The sequence below is a fragment of the Neolamprologus brichardi genome, chromosome 1 (genome assembly GCF_056152115.1).
Source record: "Neolamprologus brichardi isolate AB-2024 chromosome 1, ASM5615211v1, whole genome shotgun sequence".
In the NCBI taxonomy this organism is placed as follows: domain Eukaryota; kingdom Metazoa; phylum Chordata; class Actinopteri; order Cichliformes; family Cichlidae; genus Neolamprologus; species Neolamprologus brichardi.
Genome location: NC_142104.1, coordinates 21,925,190 through 21,945,581, shown reverse-complemented (window position 1 = coordinate 21,945,581; position 20,392 = coordinate 21,925,190). Strand labels below are relative to the sequence as shown.

Genomic DNA, 20,392 nt, shown 5'->3' with positions numbered 1-20,392 from the left:
ATAAAGGGGAGTGGCTCTGCTTTTTTCTGTTTTTTACGTCGGCAAAACTGGGTGTATGTGTGTGTGCAAAAGAGAGAGAGAGAGCATATAGGAAAAATTTGTCATGTGGCGAGGCTGTTTGAGAAATAGCACCATCTTGTGGTCATTTTGTAGTGAGACAAGCCAATATTTTATATGAAGAGTTTGAAAATAAAGAGTTAAAATCGATTCAGGCTCATGTTGAAGGGACTTTACCTTATTTTCTCTCATATATATACATATAGTGTTACAATGGATTCAACACGGCTAAAGGTTCAAATAACTGAGGTCAGTATATAAGCAAGTGATCTCTATGGGCGTGCAGTTCTTGATATGAACACAGAATCCCATCTTTTGTGCAAACCTTCTGTTTGCAAGGGGCAGCAAATCAGCAGATCAGAAGAAAGTTGGCTTAAAGGGTTACGAGCTAAAACAGTGGATGAGCTGAGGGGCTGCACCAAGGAGCTGTGAAACGTTACCTTTTTAAGTTTTAATATAAATATATATATATATATATATATATATATACACACACACACACACACGCTGCACTCCACGAGCATCTGGCAGCACAAATGAACCAGCTGCTAGTTGACGAGAGACACCAAGAATGGCTAACTGAAGGCCGGACAGTGACCTCATAGCAGCTAAGATGAACAGGCACATGTCTCAATACATGAGTGGGGCACAGAAAGGGATGGGCAAGAACACCAGCTACTGGTAGACTGAACAATCAGCTGAAACTGCAAAACCAGACTGACCAACCTGTGCACTGCCTGGATTGATTACAAGAAGGCCTATGACTCAATGCCCAACACCTGGATCCTGGAATGCCTAGAACTAAACAAGATCTACAGGACCCTAAGAGCCTTCATCAGGAACTCAATGGGGATGTGGCGGACAACACTAGAAGCCAACTTCAAGCCCATAGCACAAGTCACCATCAAGTGCGGGATCTACCAAAGAGATGCTCTGTCCCCACTGCTGTTCTGCATTGGCCTGAACCCCCTCAGTGAGATAATTGACAAGACTGGCTATGGATACTGACTACGGAATGGAGCAGTTGTCAGCCACCTCCTGTACATGGATGACATCAAGCTGTATGCCAAGAGGGAACGAGACATTGACTCACTAATCCACACCACCAGGATATACAGCAATGATATCGGAATGTCGTTCAGGCTGGAGAAGTGTAGTTGGATGGTAACAAAGAGAGGGAAGGTAGTCAGAACTGAGGGGATCGAACTACCAGAAGGCAACATTGCAGACATAGAGCACAGTTACAAGTACCTGGGGATCCCACAGGCAAATGGGAATCATGAAGAGGCCGCCAGAAAAGCTACAACCACCAAGTACCTGCAGAGGGTCAGGCAAGTCCTGAGGAGTCAGCTGAACGGTAAAAACAAGATCCGGGCTATCAACACCTACTCCCTGCCCGTGATCAGGTATCCAGCTGGGATAATAAGCTGGCCAAAGGAGGAGATGCCACTGACATCAAGACAAGAAAGCTCCTGACCATGCATGGAGGGTTTCACCCCAAGTCCAGCACCCTGAGGCTGTACGCTAAGTGGAAGGAAGGAGGCCGGGGACTGATGAGTGTCAGCACCACAGTCCAGGATGAGAAAATGAACATTCACAAATACATCAGTAAGATGGCCCCGACCGCATGCTCAGTGAATACTTCAGGCAGCAGAAACCCAAGAATGAGGAGGAATGCGAAGAACTATCATGGAAGGACAGGTCCCTGCACGGTCTGTACCACCGGCAGATAGCAGAGGTGGCTGATATCCAGAAATCCTACCAGTGCCTGGACAAAGCTGGACTGAAAGACAGCACAGAGGCACTAATCATGGCAGCACAGGAACAAGCTCTGAGCACAAGATCCATTGAGGCTGGGGTCTATCACACCAGGCAAGACCCCAGGTGCAGGCTGTGTAAAGATGCCCCTGAGACAATCCAGCACATAACAGCAGGGTGCAAGATGCTAGCAGGCAGGGCATACAGGAACGCCATAACCAAGTGGCCGACATAGTGTACAGAAACATCTGTGCCGAATATGGCCTTGAAGTCCCAAGGTCAAAATGGGAGACGCCCCCAAGGGTGGTGGAGAATGACCAAGCTAAGATCCTGTGGGACTTCAAGATACAGACGGACAAAATGGTGGTGGCTAACCAACCGGAAATAGTGGTGTAGCTGTCGCATTGAAATGTAATTATTATGTGATTGCAATGTTCAAAATTTTGTGTCTAATCTGGATTCATGTTGTGTTGTCACCACCTACTGGTGGACCTGAGTATGGCGCTTTGTGGTGAGCATGCTTTGGGGTGATGCTCAGTTAAGCGCACATGTCACCAGAGACTGAAGGCTCGAGCCAGAAAGAGAAGGCTGGCTTGTGTAAAAGGTGGAAATATGGACGATGTGAACTACAATTGCTCATGAATGTTAAGTAGAAAGGCGCAGATGGTATGTTCGTGCATTTACTTTGTGTGAATGTTTTATTTGAGTTGTAATTTTTTGTTCTGCTGATGTAATATCTGTGTTTTTCATTGACCATTTCACCATAGTTTTTCACGGTGTTTGCTGGTGAAAAGAAGATTAAAATACTGGCTAAACATCAGTTGGAGTATGGCCCTTTATTCTACTTCGAACATGAAAAACCTTCAGGAGCAGTTGCAAGTGGTAAACAAACAGAAGAAGACGGCTGTAGTGATCGATGTAGCGGTTCCCAATGACAGCAACATCAGAAAGAAGGAACACGAGAAGCTCAAGAAACACCAAGGGCTCAGAGAACGGCTCGAGAGGATGTAGAGGGTGAAGGTAACAGTGGTCCCAGTGGTAATCGGAGCACTAGGTGCAGTGACTCCCAAACTAGGCGAGTGGCTCCAGCAGATCCCAGGAACAACATCAGAGATCTCTGTCCAGAAGAGCGCAGTCCTAGGAACATAAGAACAGCTAAGATACTGCACAGGACCCTCAAGCTCCCAGGCCTCTGGTAGAGGACCCAAGCATGAAGGATAGACTGCTCGCAGGGGCGAGCGGGGGATACTTTATATCTATATCTATATCTATCTATATCTATATCTATATCTATCTATATCTATCTATCTATCTATCTATCTATCTATCTATCTATCTATCTATCTATCTATCTATCTATCTATCTATATATATATATATATATATATATATATATATATATATATATGTGTGTGTGTGGAGAGAGACAGAGAGAGAGACAACTGTGAGTTATGCGAAGCTATTCTAGTGGAATCCACAAATAAAATATTTAACTGGAAATGAGCAGAAAAAAAAATGACTCTATCTTAAAGACCATAAGGGAATATTCTCATTCATTTTCTCCCGCCAGTTCCTGACCACAACAAATGCAAGAACTAAAGATGCTAAAGATGCTTTTCAGTAGCTGACGAGGATGTTTTAGTACTCGTAGACCACTTCTTTACATTAACTGAGCACTCAAGCACTTTCTATTCTACACATCATTCACTCATTCACACACATTAGTACAAGCTTTTTGCTTTGCCTAATTGTTTTTTTTAAAAAAGATCTAATATTAACACACGCACACACACACACACACTGATAGAACATCTGAGGACACTTGGGAGCAGGGGCGTAATTTCCAGGGTGGTTAGGGAGGTTATGACCCCCCCAATAATCAGACCCAACCAATATAACCCCCTCAATAAAATTATGAATTATCTTGCATAAATAGGTATAAATAAGTTGATTTTCTTTACTCATTTCAGGTATTACCAGCAAAACAGTTGCATGTTTAATCATCTGGGAATTTACCCAGATTTATTTATTTATTTAGACAGAAATATTGCTTGGGAGGCAGCATCTTACCCAAGGATACTTTCTACATGCAGACTGTAAGAACTGGGGACTGAACTAGCTCTGTCCAATGAACCACAGCCATACATAGTTTTAGACACACAGCTCTGGCTGTGATCACAGATGCCACAGCTATCTACTGTTCAAACCTTCTGTTTGCGAGGGGCAGCCAATCACAGCAGGGTTGGCTTAAAGGTAACTTTGCTCCTTAACCCTTTCACGCATAGTGGTCACTACAGTGGACAGCTATTCAAATGCTGTTTTCTTGTATTTGTGTCAGTGTTGATGGTATACTTGCACATAAACCACTACACTGAACACTGATGTGTCACGTCATACCCTGCCATCCACTGGTCGTTTAATGTTACTAGAGATGTATGTCGTGTTTCATTGTAATTATTGCTATTTAACCCTGTCATGCATGAAGTATGACAACCTCAATCGGGATTTTAATTCATCTTTAGGCCTGAAAAGATGAATAAAAGTACTTAAGACAAAAATTCTGATTGAAGTTGTCATAATCCACGCATGAAAGGGTTAAAGGAGGAGGACAAAAAAACAGCTGTTTTAAATAAATTCAATGAATTTTCTCTGGCTGATATTTGTCCTTTGAGTTCTGGACGTCCTGTGGCAACGCAGCCGTCTACCAGCTTCCTTCTGCAGACGAGCTTTATGGAGATGCTGACATCATTTTCCAGCAGGACTTGGCACCTGCCCACGCTGCCAAAAGTACCAAAACCTGGCTCAGTGATCATGGGATTGTTGTGCTTCATTGGTCAGCAAACTCACCTGACCTGAACTCCAAAGAGAATCTATGGGGCATTGCCAAGAGAAAGATGAGAGACATGAGACTGAACAATGGAGAAGAGCTGAAGGCCACTATTGAAGCATCCTGCCTTACATAACACCTCAGCAGTGGCATAGGGCATATATACTATGCCGCACTGAGGCAGTAATTCATGTCACCCAAACCAAGTACTGAGTACATATGCATGATTACTTTTCAGAGGTCCGACATTTCTCTATTTAAAATCTTTGTTTTATTGTTTTTGTGTAATATTCTGATTTTCTGAGCTTTTGAATTGGGGGTTTTCACAAGTTGTAAGCCATGGCCAACAAAATTATAACAAATAAAGGCTTGAAATATGTCAGTCCAGTACAGCACCTTTGGGATGTGGTAGGATTCACATCATGGATGTACAGCCAACAAATGTGCAGCAACTGTGTGATGCTGTCATGTCAACATGGACCAGAATTTCCTGCAACTTGCAGAATCGATCTGAAGACCATCCCGGTACTAGCAGGCTGCACCTAATGAAGTCAACACTGAGTGTAGTTTTTTAAACATGCGCTCTAGTAAAAAACGGAGCGCATGGCTGACACAGATAAGGTGTACACAGATTCATAAATACCGCCACTAGGAGGAGCTCGTCTACAGCTAAACAGCTGAGCTTTGTCGTAACCGTGTGCTCGGAAGCCCTCCTTCCTTATTTATCATATCAGGTTCACTTGTGCTGAACCATCAGCTTTAAATAAAACACATACAGCCAATCTGACACAGTTACACCATTTTGGTTTCATTGTCCTCGTAGAACTGAAGCTGAAAACAAACCCAAACCAATGCAAACTAACGAACAATTAAAAACACAGATGTCATGTGTTCAGTTTGGATCCAGATGGTTGCTATTTTTTATCAACCAGTTTCATACAATAAAAATCATTCATTGTCACAGTCTGTTAATTTATTTATTAATTTACTGATATCTAAAGCTTGTTACGTCATATTCCCCGTATGAAAATCGATATCATTTCAATTAATTATTCTTTTTTTATTATTGGGATAATGACTGATTGCTGTATTTAGGAGCAGTCATCTGTACTGATACAAGGTTGGCTTTGTTTTCCTGACGTGCAGAAATCATGCCGCTTGTGCAGGTTTCTCGTGCACTGAGAGCAAAACAGTCTGCAGTCGGCTCTTTTGTTTGAGACCAGATTCAGTGTGTGTGTGTGTGTGTGTGTGTGTGTGTGTGAGAGAGAGAGAGAGAGAGAGAGAGAGAGAGAGAGGGAGGGGGGGGGGGGGGTTGAGGCAGTTTTTAGGATACAGCAGAGTGAGTGAGGAGGCTAGAGAGAGAGAGAGCGGGATGCTGACAGACTGCTGATAGATGGTTAAAAATGGCGAAATCTCGTTCGACCCCTGCGAGGCACCACCTCAATGTAGCACTGTAGGTCGGAACATGTAGTATCTGAAGCTGGACGTCTGCGTTCCTTTCGCTCTTTTTTTTCTTTGACCCGTGTTTGTTCATCTCACGTTGTTCTCTGCGAGTGCTGGAATATCTTCCGTGTTTAAATGGCATCCACAAGGCGCCGCCGCCTTCTGTGCTTTTTGGGAATACTCCTGAACGCTTTAATCGGTAAGTGGCATCATCTTATAGCGTAGTGTGCAGCAGAGTGTAACAGCGTGACAGGGGACAACCTCTCTCAGCCCGGTGCTTACAGCAAGCAGCGAGCCTGTTAGTGACCAGTAACCCTGAACTTGGCCCCTCTCTGGTGTCTGTTTGTATTCTGGGCAGTAAGAGCCGGAGTGAGCGCCCTTGTGTCTTGTGCACCGCGGAATGCCTGTGTGCACTTTGCCGACATGTGCACCAACACCTGGAGTGTGCTTAAAGTTGTACTCTGTGCTTTCTGCAGCGCTTGTACTGTAAGTGTTTTTACGCACAGATGCTTCGGAGCACTCAGATGTCCAGGTAGCTCCACGATACGAGGCATCCCACCCAAGTTTGCTGTAGTCCCCAATGATCAGGGTCGATATCTCATTTGCACGTATTTTGATCCACATTAGATTAAAGGTTAAGGGTGAACTATGATTGCCTACACAGAGAAAGTCTTGCGTTTCCAGGAGCCAACAGTGTGCAGGGCAGAAGGGCTTAACTCACAGCTAACTTGTAAAAAGTGACTATGCGCCTCTCATAAATAGTTTCATTTAATATCAGGGGACTTTTTCAAAGCAGATGGAGGTCTTGACTGTCCAGTCCTCAGAGCACACCACCCTGCGACTGGGTGAGGTGACAGTGGTTATTGCTCTCAGAATAGATTAAACGACTGTGGTTATTGCCTGCTGGGGAGAATATTTGTACAGATTAAATGTCAAGACTGTCTCTCTCTTTCTTTTCAAATTTTCTTTCACATCCCTTTGTTCAATATGACAGACAGTTTCTCTCTCGCTCTATGTGGGGCCCCCTTAATTCAAAGGCAAGAGAGAGTATTGAGTATTTGCAAAGCATACCACACAGGGACCCACAAAGGCCCCACTGGAATCATAAAGGCCTGTACACAGTGGTTCATAACATGTTCAGCGAGAGGGCTGGGAACAAAAACGTCAGAAACAGAGCTCTGTGATGGATGAAGTTCCAATCTTCCCATCACATTAAGGAAATGAAGCGCTTTCAAGTGCCTGGCCGCCGCACAGATTAGATTCAGTTTAGATAAAGGCTCTTTTTATGATATTTTAGGCAGTTTTGATAACACAGAGAAAAGAATTCAGACCAAAGCTGGCCTTAAATCTCACGGGGACTGAAGAAGTCAGAGAGCCAGGAAGAGTTCAGAGCATCACTCTGAAGATCTCATGATCAAAAAAAAGTTCAGTTTATCAGATGGTTAATTATTTGCTTTGAATGGATGGCTCTGAGGTGGCTTGTGAGTTTCGGGCTTCAGAGAAAAATGAGAGCATCAAAAATCCAAACTGATTTGCATTTTAATTCAAAATGATTTGGTTTATCTGAGGGAAGATTGCGCAGTTCACCGGCAACAGATGAGTGATGGAGAGAGCTGAACTGTGCAACTACTTTCTTTTCACCTCATGGGCTACTTCTTAGCATTATTACCATAACTAAACAGCTCCAAGCTTCTAATATAATGGTAAATATCAGTTGAAGCAGCACGCTCTTTAATGAGATGGAGCATAAAGGTAGCTAGAAAACCAGAGTATTGATTAATAATATATCAAGCTGAAGCCTATAGGAGGGAAATTTAGCATCAGTCCTGCACATATAGTCTTCCCCCAAGAAAAGAAATAAATATTGGTTTGTTTGTTTGTTTGTTTTTAGCCAGACATTAGAGGCTTTATAACCAGCAAAGGAATTGAAGTTGTTCATTTTAATGGTTTTGTTCTTGCTCACGACTCTCGTTTGTTTCATCTGCACTTACGCACTCAATCATACTTAAAGTTCAAGTTTTTGGTGTGTTTTTTCTAAGTATATTTTTATTTAATTCTTGACACTCACAAGATAGTGCCACCGCAGTTTTTCCATCTACAGTTCATATATATATATATATATATATGTGTGTGTGTGTGTGTGTGTGTGTGTGTGTGTGTGTGTGTGTGTGTGTGTGTACACTTGTGAAGTGTGGGAAGCATTTCAATCAAGCCATGCATTGAAAATAAACCCCATCTTTGAGTTAATGCAGTATTTAGAGTCACACTTAACACACACATAATGACAGAGTGAGAAGAGAATGCAGGTAACTACTGATAAAACTGCTTTAGTCAACTTTACTTTTCCTTTAATGTCATATTTAACTTGAATCTCTAAGACTATATCACAGATCATAGTTTTTCAAGATAATCTTATAGTGTTGACAACAACTAAGGCCTTTTGTAAGTAATTCTAATCTAGTTGATTAAGTTTAGTTAAGTATAATGTCTGGACTTGAACTACACCCATTATTATTGTGCTATCATGTGATATGATGTCAGTAACTTTGTATCCTCACTTTGCTTGTGGTGTGTCCTGAGCTTACTTAGCTCTGTCAGTGGCGCTTGTGTCTGCTAGCTCTGATCTGTGTGTGAGTCACTGGGTGTCATCTTCACTCTACTATTGCAGCAATAAACCTTAGTGCCAGCCCGCCACACTTATCTGTCAATAGTAAGCAAGCCAAAGCATGAGCTGCACTTAGCTGATGGTCGTCTCTAGTCTTACCCGCTAATCCCCTGCGCTAGTGCCTGTTTTCTGGGCATGAAAAGAGCATAAAATTGTGTGAATGTGTGTCTGTCTCCTCGTCAAGGCATGAAGAGCCAAGCCTGCAGACCCTGATGCCCGCAAACGTGTTTCTGTGGCTAGGCCACTGGTTTTGCCACTAATTTGTACAGCTGTGATTTCCTCTCCCTCTGCACACCCCTGGATGCTCGGCATTCACAGATGACCTTAACCTAAAGCGCACAGAGCGCAAAATCCGGCTCTCCACTCCTTCTGTTGTCCTCCTTCTGCCTGTGCATTATTGGATCTATCTGTCTTATAATCTGCTGCTGTGGTGAAAATTATTTTCTCTGACCTTTCTCATACTGTTGTTTGTAACCTTCTACCGAGCCAGTGCTCAGAATGGCATTAAACAATCACTCTAGCAGCACACTATATTTATAGGGAAAGCCATAGCCCAGCAACCTCAGATTGTTTTAGCTAATGGAAGAAACTCTGATTGCTTGAACACAAAATCATTAAAGTTGTTTAATCCACTCCAGATCAATGAGCCCGTATACACACTGAACACTAAAATGTTATTATCCTGTCTGCTCCGAGGCTTGATAACATTGATTAATGTCTTTTTTGCCAGCTTTGAAAGAGGAGAATAAAAAGCCTCCAATACACTTTCAGTTTACACAAATAAGGTAGAGCTGAGTGGAAAACATCCTGGGTGTGTGGCTGCTGCCTTTTTCTTTCTTTTCTTTTAAATCTGCCGACTGATTCTGTTTGAAAGCGGGATATTATTTGGATCAAACGAGATGGAGCTCTGTGGCCGGCATCATTTTAAAGAGCAGCAGCTCAGGGAGTAGGATCTGACAGCTAAGGGTTAATTATTTCTCCAATACCACCTCCTTGTTTTTCACAAGTGGTACCACTGATGTCTCTTCTGGTCTCATGGTCATTTCACTTACCGTGCTTGTTGAGTGTAAGAAGGAGGGGTGGGGGAGGGGGGGGGTAAGGAAGGGACACAGAACATAGGGAGAGCTGCTTCTTTGCATTATGCTCCATATGTGATCTTCGTGGAGTGTGTCAGTGAATTCCCTGCCTTTTCCTCAGGGGAAGTGGTTCTCTTCTGGAATTTGAAATGATGAAGCCAGAGGTTCTGTGCTTTGCCCCCCTCTGCTGCCCTCCCCTAGCCCGTCCCACCAGATTCCAAGGCCTGGGGCAGAAACTGGTAGTGCTCAGTCCATCAGCAGCTGAAACGTGATACCAAGAGAGCTCGCTAAGCTCCTCTTTTATAGTACCAAGCCAAGTCAGGCTGTTTACATCCTTTATTTATTATTCTCCCGGCAACCTCTTTTACCCTCAGAGACTGCAGAGACTGAAAAACTGATCTGCACTAACCACATTAGATTTGTGAGCGCGGTTAATAAAAACAGCATAATTTTGTGCTGATGGATGAAAATGAAAGTGCGAATGAGCTGTGACAGTGTTACAGCCACAGGTTAAACGGTACAGTCACTAGAAGACTAGAAGCGCTTGTCTTTACTACAAGAATACACTCGCTTGGGGTGCGTTCACTCCACAGACGGTGAATCCTCTTGTGACTGTAGCCCGGAGGTGGCTCAGCCAAGGCATTTTACCCATATGGAAAAGATATATATAAATAAAAGTTTGTATCTGTCTTGTGTGAAACTTGTATGAAAAGCATACAAGGGTGAAAACAGATATAAGATCCCTTGAAAAATTATATAAATGAAACTTGTATGTTTTGGACACTTACTAAAACAATATATGAAAGTAATGAGAGAGTGGCCACTTTCATGAGTAAATCATATATGTTTTTAATATTTTTTTTCCATATGGGTATTCATCAGGTGGGAGGCCAGGTGAGCAGCTATAAGGACATAAGGAACATGGTTACTGTTTGCTTCAGAGGTTAATGTGAAAATTATCAGCTTTGATGCAGTGGTTGGCATCCAATGTGACCCCGGGTAGTAAGGGTTGTTGAAAAGGATGGATGGTATTGAAAAAGGCTAAAAAAGCTTCACTAATTTGACAGAGAAAAATAAATGTAAATTAAAAGGAAGATATTTTGTGATGCACATAAGATAATAAATGTATGATTTCACAAGGAGTTTTTATAAGGATTACGTATTATAGGTATTGGGTCCATTCATCTCTCCACCTTACATAGAACGCTGCAGTAAGGCCCCGAAGGACTACCGTGGAGGTCACATAACACATATTTTACAACTATTACATTCACTGTGTAGATTTTTTTTTTATGTTAGGAATTCAGCTTTTACTCATTACTATTAAAGCTCACTCCTCTGAGCTTTATATGCACCTGCGTTTAATGTTAGGTCAAAGCAAAGCTGTGAAGAATCTTTAAACTGACAGTTAATCCAAACTCTGCAGCGCTCTTCCTGCTAACATTTAAACAGAGAGCACTGAATTGGTGATGAAAATTAAAATGAGATTGTAGTTTAGTAAAGCAGAAACAGTAAAAATGTGTGAATGAAATAGACTTAAAGGAAGTGAGAGCATAACATGGGTAACGCAAGTTACTCGACTCGAGGTCGTGTGGTTTCCAGTAATCACACACAGCCAACGCCAAAACATTTTACACGCACACTCAATAGCTCAATCTGGAGCTGTAATGGAACTTGATTGGAAGGTCTGTGGTTCAGTCCCTGGCTTGGGCAAGATGAACCCTGAGTTGCCCCATTGCATCTGTGTGACCAGGTGAATAGGTACAGAAACAAACAGTTTGTGATTGGTTGAAGGAAATTTATTTGTAAAAAGCCTTTTGAGTCCTGAGTTACAGTAGAAAAGCGCTAAATATATAAATATTCGCCCATTTTACCATTTATTTTTGTGTTAAAATGTATGTGTTTGTGTTTCCTCAGGTGTGATGTGTGAGGCAGAGCTGTCCTTCACCTTGGAGCCCAGTGACATTATCGCTGTGCAGGAGCAGCCTCTCATGCTCCATTGCCAGGTGGATGGCATCCCCCCGATTACGACACAGTGGAGGCGTAATGGCCTACTTTTAACTCAGGACCAGCATCATACCACCTTCATCAATGGCTCGCTGCTGATTGCACACTTCCAGAAGACCAAATCTGACGGCTCCTCTGATGAGGGCGACTACGAGTGCATCGCCCAGAATTCCTTTGGGTTGGTGGTGAGCCGTAAGGCACGCATTCAGGCAGCCAGTAAGTCTTTCTTTTGGTCATCAGCATAAATAAATGGTAGTAGCAGCGAGCAGTCTCCAGTAACTACTGAATTTTGGGGGGTAGTTTCTGGAAGTGAAATTTTTCAGCCAGGGAGGATTTTGCTTGGTTTAAATGTGTCGTACTTATTTGAATACACAGGTGCTCCCTTGCAGTATGTTAAAGTGCACGGTGAAATAAACAGCAAAAGTTGACGACATATATGAATTACACTAAGAGATTTTTTTTCAGGTGTATTTTGGACTTAAAAAAAAAAGAGTCCAGCTGATGGTCATGTAGAGGAAGTCTCCTTCACTCTGGAATTAGCTGACCATGATTATGATTGACGTCTCTGTTGATTTTATTGCTCTTTTGTTGTCATTATGAGATACTGGCTTCATCATCCTACATTATAACTTTCTGATGCTCATCTGCAGTGCAGCTTAGAAATAGAAGCCTTTTGAATTTAGCATTAACAAGCGCTCATACTGAGAGTCTCCAAGCTGCTTTGTAAGAGTGCAATAAGCTCGAAGAAACCCAGCAACCCACTCACTGGTAGAGGCATCAAGGTGCATTTTCTCAAGCATGACGACCAGACCCTTTGTTTGAAGTCCCTCTAGTTCAACGCCGTTTTCCCTGCGTTGTTGCCATGGTTAATTGTTACTGCATTTTTAATCTTGTCACCGTTTCGCATGTCTACTTACTTTAAATCAAAGGCATCCAGGATCCACACTCCTCCTGCAGTTTTAGTGATACTGTACTGCTCCACATTGTGCCGAGTTAAGTCTTTTTCGAAGGCTCTGTTATGTATATTCTCAAACACAGAGATGGACAAAGGCTCACAGAAGCCTGTTGATTCCTGTGGTTATATGTAGACAGGGTACTGCTGTGCTGTTGTGCCCAATACAGCTTTTAACCCAGTGGGATAGGGAGGTTAGCATGGACGTCTCACTGGCCAGAGGGAAAAGTCACTGCAGCTCAGTGGCTGGCGTTGTCAAGCACATGCAACCTTTCACAGCCTCCCTAAAAGGTCTTTCTTTTCAAAGGTCATATTGAATCCTCTGTTGCGGCACATTTTTGATTCTGCATGAGGGAAAAGTCAACAGTAGTGCCCCTGTTTTCACAAAATGAATCAGGGGTAGGAATACTTGGTGGAAAAAAAACCCACGTTAATTTGTGGAGCCTGACTGATGTACGATTTTTAACAATGCCCACACTGATATTTGGAGATTTGAAAAATACAATATATCATTGAAAAAAAAATTTCTCCCACACATGCGGTGTGTAACTAGTTCTGAATCCTTGCTGATCTAATATAACAACACAATTTAAAAATAATCATGTTTAAATGTGACAAAAAGTCGTGGATTGCTCGTTTATACTCTACCCAACTCTGCTCAGATCAGCTGGTTGTTGTCTTTGTGTCGTTTCAAGGACATGTGTTGCTAGCAGAAAAGTTGCTGGAAACACTTATACAGTGGTTGAAGGGTGTTTCCCCCATTTTTGCTTTTCTTTGTATTTATCGACCATTAGAAATGCTGATTCCGCAGATATACCGGCAAATAGCTAACACATACCAGGAAACAGGCGATATATTGACTCAAGCTGATATATGAGTCAGGCTCTATTCATTTAGAGATTCAGTTTGAATCCCAGTTAGACTAACACATGGTCCTGGAGGGATAATAAGGTTTTGTGACCTAAAATACATTATTCTCAAATATAGTTAATTTGCATTTTTATGTAAAGCTGTTAAATATTTCAGTATGTATAGCATTAGCTAGATGGTTGTTATTCTCTGGGTCGATTCCATTAGAAATATTTTTTGATGGACGATGTCTATACTGATATTTTTGTTTTACTGTTGTTGGTGTTATTAAAATACAACACACACACACACACACACACACATACACATGCATACATACATACATACATACATATATATATATATATATATATGTATATGTATAAATGTTTCTCTAGTGTGGAATTGTGATCCGATGAAAGCATCTATTCCACTCTCCAACCATGCAACACTCTGCATTACTAATCTGCCTTGAATATATCTGAAATCCTTTCTGATGATTCCAAATCATATCATAATCACACTTAATTTTAAGGCCGCAACAATGTCAAGCTACGCCTCTCTAATTGTTATTTAACTGTAAAGCAAATTAATCTTTCTTTAGTTCAATGGTTCATTAGGGTTTTAGCATGAACAATTAAGAATTATGCAAGTGTGAAGCAGTCCTCTCGCTCCCCCTGCTTCTGGAAAATTCGATGAATGAAAACAGATTTAATGAGTGAACAGTGAATAAATTTAACCAGGAGCAAACCTCAAAGCAAACCTTGAGTGAACATGGTAGCTCAAGTTCAAAATCTTTCACGGTTGATTTATCCTGTTTTGACTTGGCTTTGTTCTCCCTCTGACCTTTTCCGGGTTTACCCTTGATTGGTATTGATTAGGTAGGGACTAGCGAATTACTGAAAGTCACATTCTGACCTCTGAGCTTTGACCCTCTGAGCTGTGTTGACCAGTTTGTTGACAAAGCGTTGAATGAGACAAGGCTTTGTTCTTGTTGTCAGTCTTCCTCCTTAATAGAGTTTCGATGAAAAGCCATCACTAAAAGTAAGAACTTGTAGTCTTAAAATGAAATAAACTCTTTTATCTGTCATGTCTTTGATACTTTTAGTACATATGCCATAAAATACTACAGTTTCATTTAATTGTTATCTTTCATTCTCTTCATTGTTGAGATCTTGTTTTTTCCCAATCTTGAAACATGAAACACGACATGGCTTTCATGCCTGTATTATTTCTGTTGCAGTATGTGTCTGAAATACTATACATTTGCTGTAAAGAGTGAAATAGTATTCCTTATTACTAAACCTAATTTCTGGCACTCCTCCAACTCCATGTTTCTGAGGTCACCTGTTCAGCCCAGATGTGTTCTCGTGGCACTCATCACCAGGTATTAGGTAAATAACATAAAACCTTGTTCTATTTCATCTTCTCTTGGCCTGCCAGAGTTATGCAGTGGGCATGGATTAAATAGGACAAAGTGTTTTCAACATTTTTATAAAGAAAAATGGAACAAAATAAGGAAATGTTCTCCTTAACAGGGCCAGTGACTCGTGTTTGTTTCTTTTCCTGTTCACAGTGTTTGTTAATGTTGCCTCTGTCTTTGTGTTTTAGTGGTAATTTGCTGGGTTATAGTCCCTCTCACAACAGAGAGTGACTTGCACCACTGTGATGCAATAGGTGGTGCGATTACTGAAGCCTCTTTATAGCCCTCCCAGTGGATGAATCCTCCATCTTATTGCACACTACCACCCTCCATAAATTTTACTTTTTATTTGCTTGACAACCGTTTGTGTGAGCTCACAGTCGGGAGCTGGTGCAGGACTGACTCCCTGTTGCCCCTCTAAATCGACAGTCGGGCCAGGAAACACTTGGAATTTTTTCCCTCCCAAATTTTATCTCTTTGATAGTCCATTTCTCTCTCTTTCCTCACTTTCTCTCAGACCTCCTCATTAGCTTAGGCTCCGGAAGCTTTTCATCATTTGGATGAATGACAAGCCTGGTACAGTGGACCCAGCCAGGGCTCCCGCCCCTCCCCCACAAGCACACCCTCGTCACCAGGCAACACACCACAAAAGCCCTCTGTTACAAAATAGCTTTTAGGATCAATTGAAATGACTTGCTTTTGTCTGTTTGTCTGGAATTATTTGGAAAGAGCTGAAGCTTTGGTAGGAAATATGTGTTCACCCCGTTCGACTCTTATATAGAGACTGCAGTTGACCTCAGGGACTGTTTGAAGAGATCTAAAAAGCCAGCAGTGTGCACGCAATAAGCTAATTCACTGTGAATATGAGTCGTGACTGAAGTAATAAGTAGTAAAATAGCATCATATATGCGCACGTGACTATGTTATTATTTTACAAATCGCTTCAGTATGCATAATATCCACCTTGTTTAGTCCGAAAACCATCACGTGAATTGAGCTACTGTTATATGGCAGGCCTCTCAACAAGACTGTAATGAAAAAAACAAGAAACCGAGAAGGGGGGGGGGGGCTAAAGGACCTGACAGAGGAAGCCTGTAAAAGGGCCTCAGTTTATACCCATGCCACTCATTTATGTGACTTTAACTCATCTCTGGATGCAAATGTAAAGAAACATGTTTTCATCAGTCTACATGTGGGAGACGCTGCAAAATTGCAGTTCGCCACTCCTCAGAGCTTTGTGGACAGATTGCCACGAGCGGCCACTCAGATTCAGACAGCAGCGTGGAAGAGTGATTTATGTGGAGCTGATGGTAGGTTTCATGAGCGTGTTTGTACTTGTGCGCGCACGTGTAGCTCTTGATCACGCTCCGACCTTCCTGTCCCCACCCCTTTCAGGAGCTCCTGCCTGGGTGACCGCTGAAGCTCCATCCTTACATCTCCTGTTAGCTCCCTTTGTCTGCAGGCCAAACCCTGCCTTCGATCAACCCCCCTCCCTGTTCCACCTCGCTTGCTCCTCCGAGCTTGCCGTGAAGCAAGTGATCTCTCTGTCATATTGATCAGAAAAACATAGCTTTAATATTTAAACATAAAGCCTCTTGGCGGGCTCCTTTGTCTCTTGCCAAATGAGAATGAGTTTAATATAAATATTTTCACTTATAGAACGGTAATCCATCTGTATCCCTTTGAAAACATTGCAGACTTGTTGTTGTTGCCCCCTTTCGTGTGGGCAGGTACATAGGCTGATGTTAACTTGAGAGTGTTCCCTCCTGCTGTGTGGTCAGCACTCCTCCATCTGTCTGCCAGCATAGCTCAGATGAACTGATGGAGAAAGAATTTTTTTTAATTTTTTTTTTTTGCTCATAACGAGCAAGCTAAACTAATGAGAGCTCTGACCTCGGTTGTGTAATTGCACCAGAAACCGATTATTACTCTGCACCTGCTGACTCAATCTGCAGCTCTCATTGCTTGATTATGAATGCTCAGTTCTGGCTCATTTAAAAATCGGAAACAACAAAGCGGTTTTATTACAGCACGCTATTTTTCTGATTTGAGAGCAGGTTCATTTTCTAAAAGGCAACGACGATGGTCGTCTGACTATCTGTAACACGCTCCACTTCAAGTAAAGATGCTGTTTGCTGTCAGCAGGCTAAGTAAACAGCAATACTTAAAAACCTCCTGTGGGTAGTTATGCTGACAAACGCTGAAACCTGTCCAGCAGTCCTGTAGGGAAGGAGCGGAGCGAATCTCTATTATGTCTGAAGATGGCACATCACTCACCTAAAAGCGGTGGAAAATCACCAAGGGATTCCATGCTACTCATGGCATGCCTTATCATCTTCATTTACTCTGTTTTTTTAAAAAAACTGAATCTTAAAAAAAACCCTTGGAATTTCTATCCATTTAACAATTTCTGAACCAACAAAATTAAGAGTGCAATGTTTGCCACTGTGCTCAAGTCCTAAGCTGTGCTCAGACGATTTCAGCCATGTACAGAGCACAGACATGCATGGAGAGCTCTAAATATCCACTGTTAGCTGCTCCATAATGTGAAGGATGAGCTGGATTCAGCATCCTTAAGCTTTAAAAATAACTGCCTGCATAAACAGCATCACTTGGCAAGTGAAGCCCACGAACATGGAAAAGGATGCAGAAGGGTGTCGATGCCGCTCAGAGACTAAATGCGTTTAACTTAGTCCTCTAGAGGCACTTCAGTTGTGACATGGATTTAATCGCATCGCTGTTATTTTTATGGGATCCCTCTTGAAAATGCAAATAAATCTGCGCCAGAAACCTAAGAAAAAAACTTACGCACATTGCACATACACACACACACACACACGCGTGCACCATATGTAACAAATTGATAAACAGATATCTACGCATACACAAACTTTGCTTCTTTTTGTCAGTGCGCCAACTTTCTAAGCAGCTGCTCTCAGCAGCTGTGTACTCTGTAGCTCATTCAGATTTCATTGTTCTACATATTTTATAGTTCTTTGTGTCACCTCTGGAAAACACACTGGAATAACATAATTTAGAAAATAAATGCCTCAAAGAAACAGCTCATCGCTGTGTAGATTCTAGACATTATTCGATGTAGATTATTCGATGTGCCTTGAATTTGACAGTGTGGTAAACAAACAAGTGAAAAGGAAGAAACAAAAGGTTAGCTCTAGTCACAAATTCAAGTTCAACCTGTGTATGACTGTCAGTGGATGCGTACGCGATTCTGTTTGTACGTACATATGATGCTACCTTTGCTTGTGTGTCTTGATTAAAGTGGCACTCTGTTAATGAAGTCTGCGGCCGTCTCTGGACCACCCCAGCTATTCTCAAAGAAACAAATGAATAGGGGGCCTAAAATTCCTTCTGTCTGCTTTTAAGGCTCATGGGAGGAATTCCTGAGTAATAGAGGTGAGAGGTGAAAGAAGAGAGAGCAGAGGCCGGGCCAAAGGTTGGAAGAGGCGGACTAGTCTCCAAATGTGGAATTTTGCTTTGGCCTCACATCATTAAGATTTTATATTATGGTTTGAACCACGTAGGTTTTTGGCTGCAGGAAGTCATTTTTATCAATCGCGTCCTCCCAGGGATAGAAAGATAAGGACGCGTGAGCTTGTTTTGAGCGCGTGTTATGTTGTTCCTGTGGTTCCAGGCTTGACGAAGGGCTTGGTTAGCTCTCGCTACTGCCCCGTCACCGCGCTTCACTACACTTAACAGAGCCTTTATGGCCAGATTGCGCAGTTAAAAGTCTTTACAGGGGTCTGCACCATCCACCAATAAAAACACATAAGGCCCCTCTTTTTGTCTCCTTCTTGGCATGCATTCTGTTTTTGCATCTGTGAAAATGTGTAATAAGGACAAAGACAGGCAGGAGGTGGAGCCAGTTGTGGATATTATTATCGCCCTCTCAGTTTTTCACAAAACACACACACACATACACACACACACACGCACACACAGGGGGCCCTCAGTCCAGTTTTGCATTTTGTTTAAGCAGGGATCAGGAAATCTTTCTGCCAACAAGCAGAAGAGTCTGAGACAAAGGCCTGTCAGTGATGGGCAGGCAGCAGCTCTCCTTTGGGCCTCTGCCATCTCTTTCCCACTATCTAGGCTCTGTTTGTGTTTGTGTGTGTTGGGGTACCTCTCGGAGCAGACCAGCAGCTATTGTCATTTATGAAATGCAGGGGCAGTGGAGTGGCTGGGAACAGGCAGAGGCTGTGGAGATGTTCAGCCTCTGGTGGCTCTGCTTTGTGACGGTGGCCCTGACCGTTTGTTCTCCTGACCAACACAGCTAGCTGTGGCTGAGGCCCCCTTTTGTCACTCCTGACTCTGGGTGGGTGTGTTTCCCCGTGCTCCCTCCTGCCTCTTTCTTCCCCCTCTGTTTCGGCATTGACGTAGAAATAAAGGGGTCAGAGGTCATAAGGGGCTGGACGATGAGAGGGGGTCCTTATCTGGGAAACGGTGACCTTTTTGTGTGCACTAGGGCAGAATACCCCTCCCCTTTTTTCTTTTAAATTCTACTCCCTTCACGTTTCGCCTCTTCCAACACTCGGTCTTATTCCCCAGTGGGGACCCATCCCCCTAGTCTGATTGCCCCGGGGCAATGGCAGTGACCTTGGATTTGGCTGTGAAATAAAATGACCCAACCCTGCCACTGCACCAGAAAACTAAGCCCGCCCTTTCCCAAATAAGCGATGCAGCAGCCTGTCTTTTTTTCTGTAAATATCAGTAAAGATATTTATTTGTGCCTGTCACATTTTCAGTGTTGCTTTAGATCTTGCTGATATTTACACATTTCAAACAATACTGGCTGCAGGGCTGATCGATCGATTAATTTATTGATTCAGTAAGAGGGAAGATGCATGGCAGTGTTTTACACTGCTCATGCGACGATAATGACTGAGTTACGCATTAGAGCTATTTTTGCCCTAAATTGACAGGACTGAGTGACTGCACACTACAGCTTTTAAGTCATGACCTCAAAGTAAACATGTCAACTTTATATTGTTGTGTAGTCTAAGAAAAAGGGAATTCCATTCTTTGACATATAAACCATGAGCGCTCTTGCTACTGTAACGTCTAAATGGAACAGATACGTTGTTTTTGAATTACATGTTGCTGCACAGCCTGCAACCCTGCTTCCATAGATACTGAATTTAATGCTAATCTTTGCTGTAGTTAGATACTTTTGTTATCATGACATCATAAAACTGTGACATAATCATAAAACATGTTAAAGCTGTCTAATTTCCTTTATATCTGTTTTCAAAAGAGAAAAGAAGTTTATGAGTGTCACAGGAAGTCTGTTGAAATACTTAAACTTAATTTATCGAAG

At 42.4% G+C, this 20,392-nt stretch overlaps 1 protein-coding gene across 1 annotated transcript in view; it reads left to right on the top strand.

Annotated features, from left to right (window-relative positions):
• The first annotated feature begins 6,004 nt into the window (after positions 1–6,004).
• Positions 6,005–20,392, top strand: part of igdcc3 (immunoglobulin superfamily, DCC subclass, member 3) — a 63,151-nt gene continuing 48,763 nt past the window's right edge. Inside the window, exons 1-2 of the mRNA XM_087839535.1 lie at positions 6,005–6,284; positions 11,744–12,049. Of these exons, the coding sequence (XP_087695661.1) occupies positions 6,221–6,284; positions 11,744–12,049 (370 nt within the window). The 5' untranslated portion in view covers positions 6,005–6,220. The remainder of the gene's footprint in view (positions 6,285–11,743; positions 12,050–20,392) is intronic.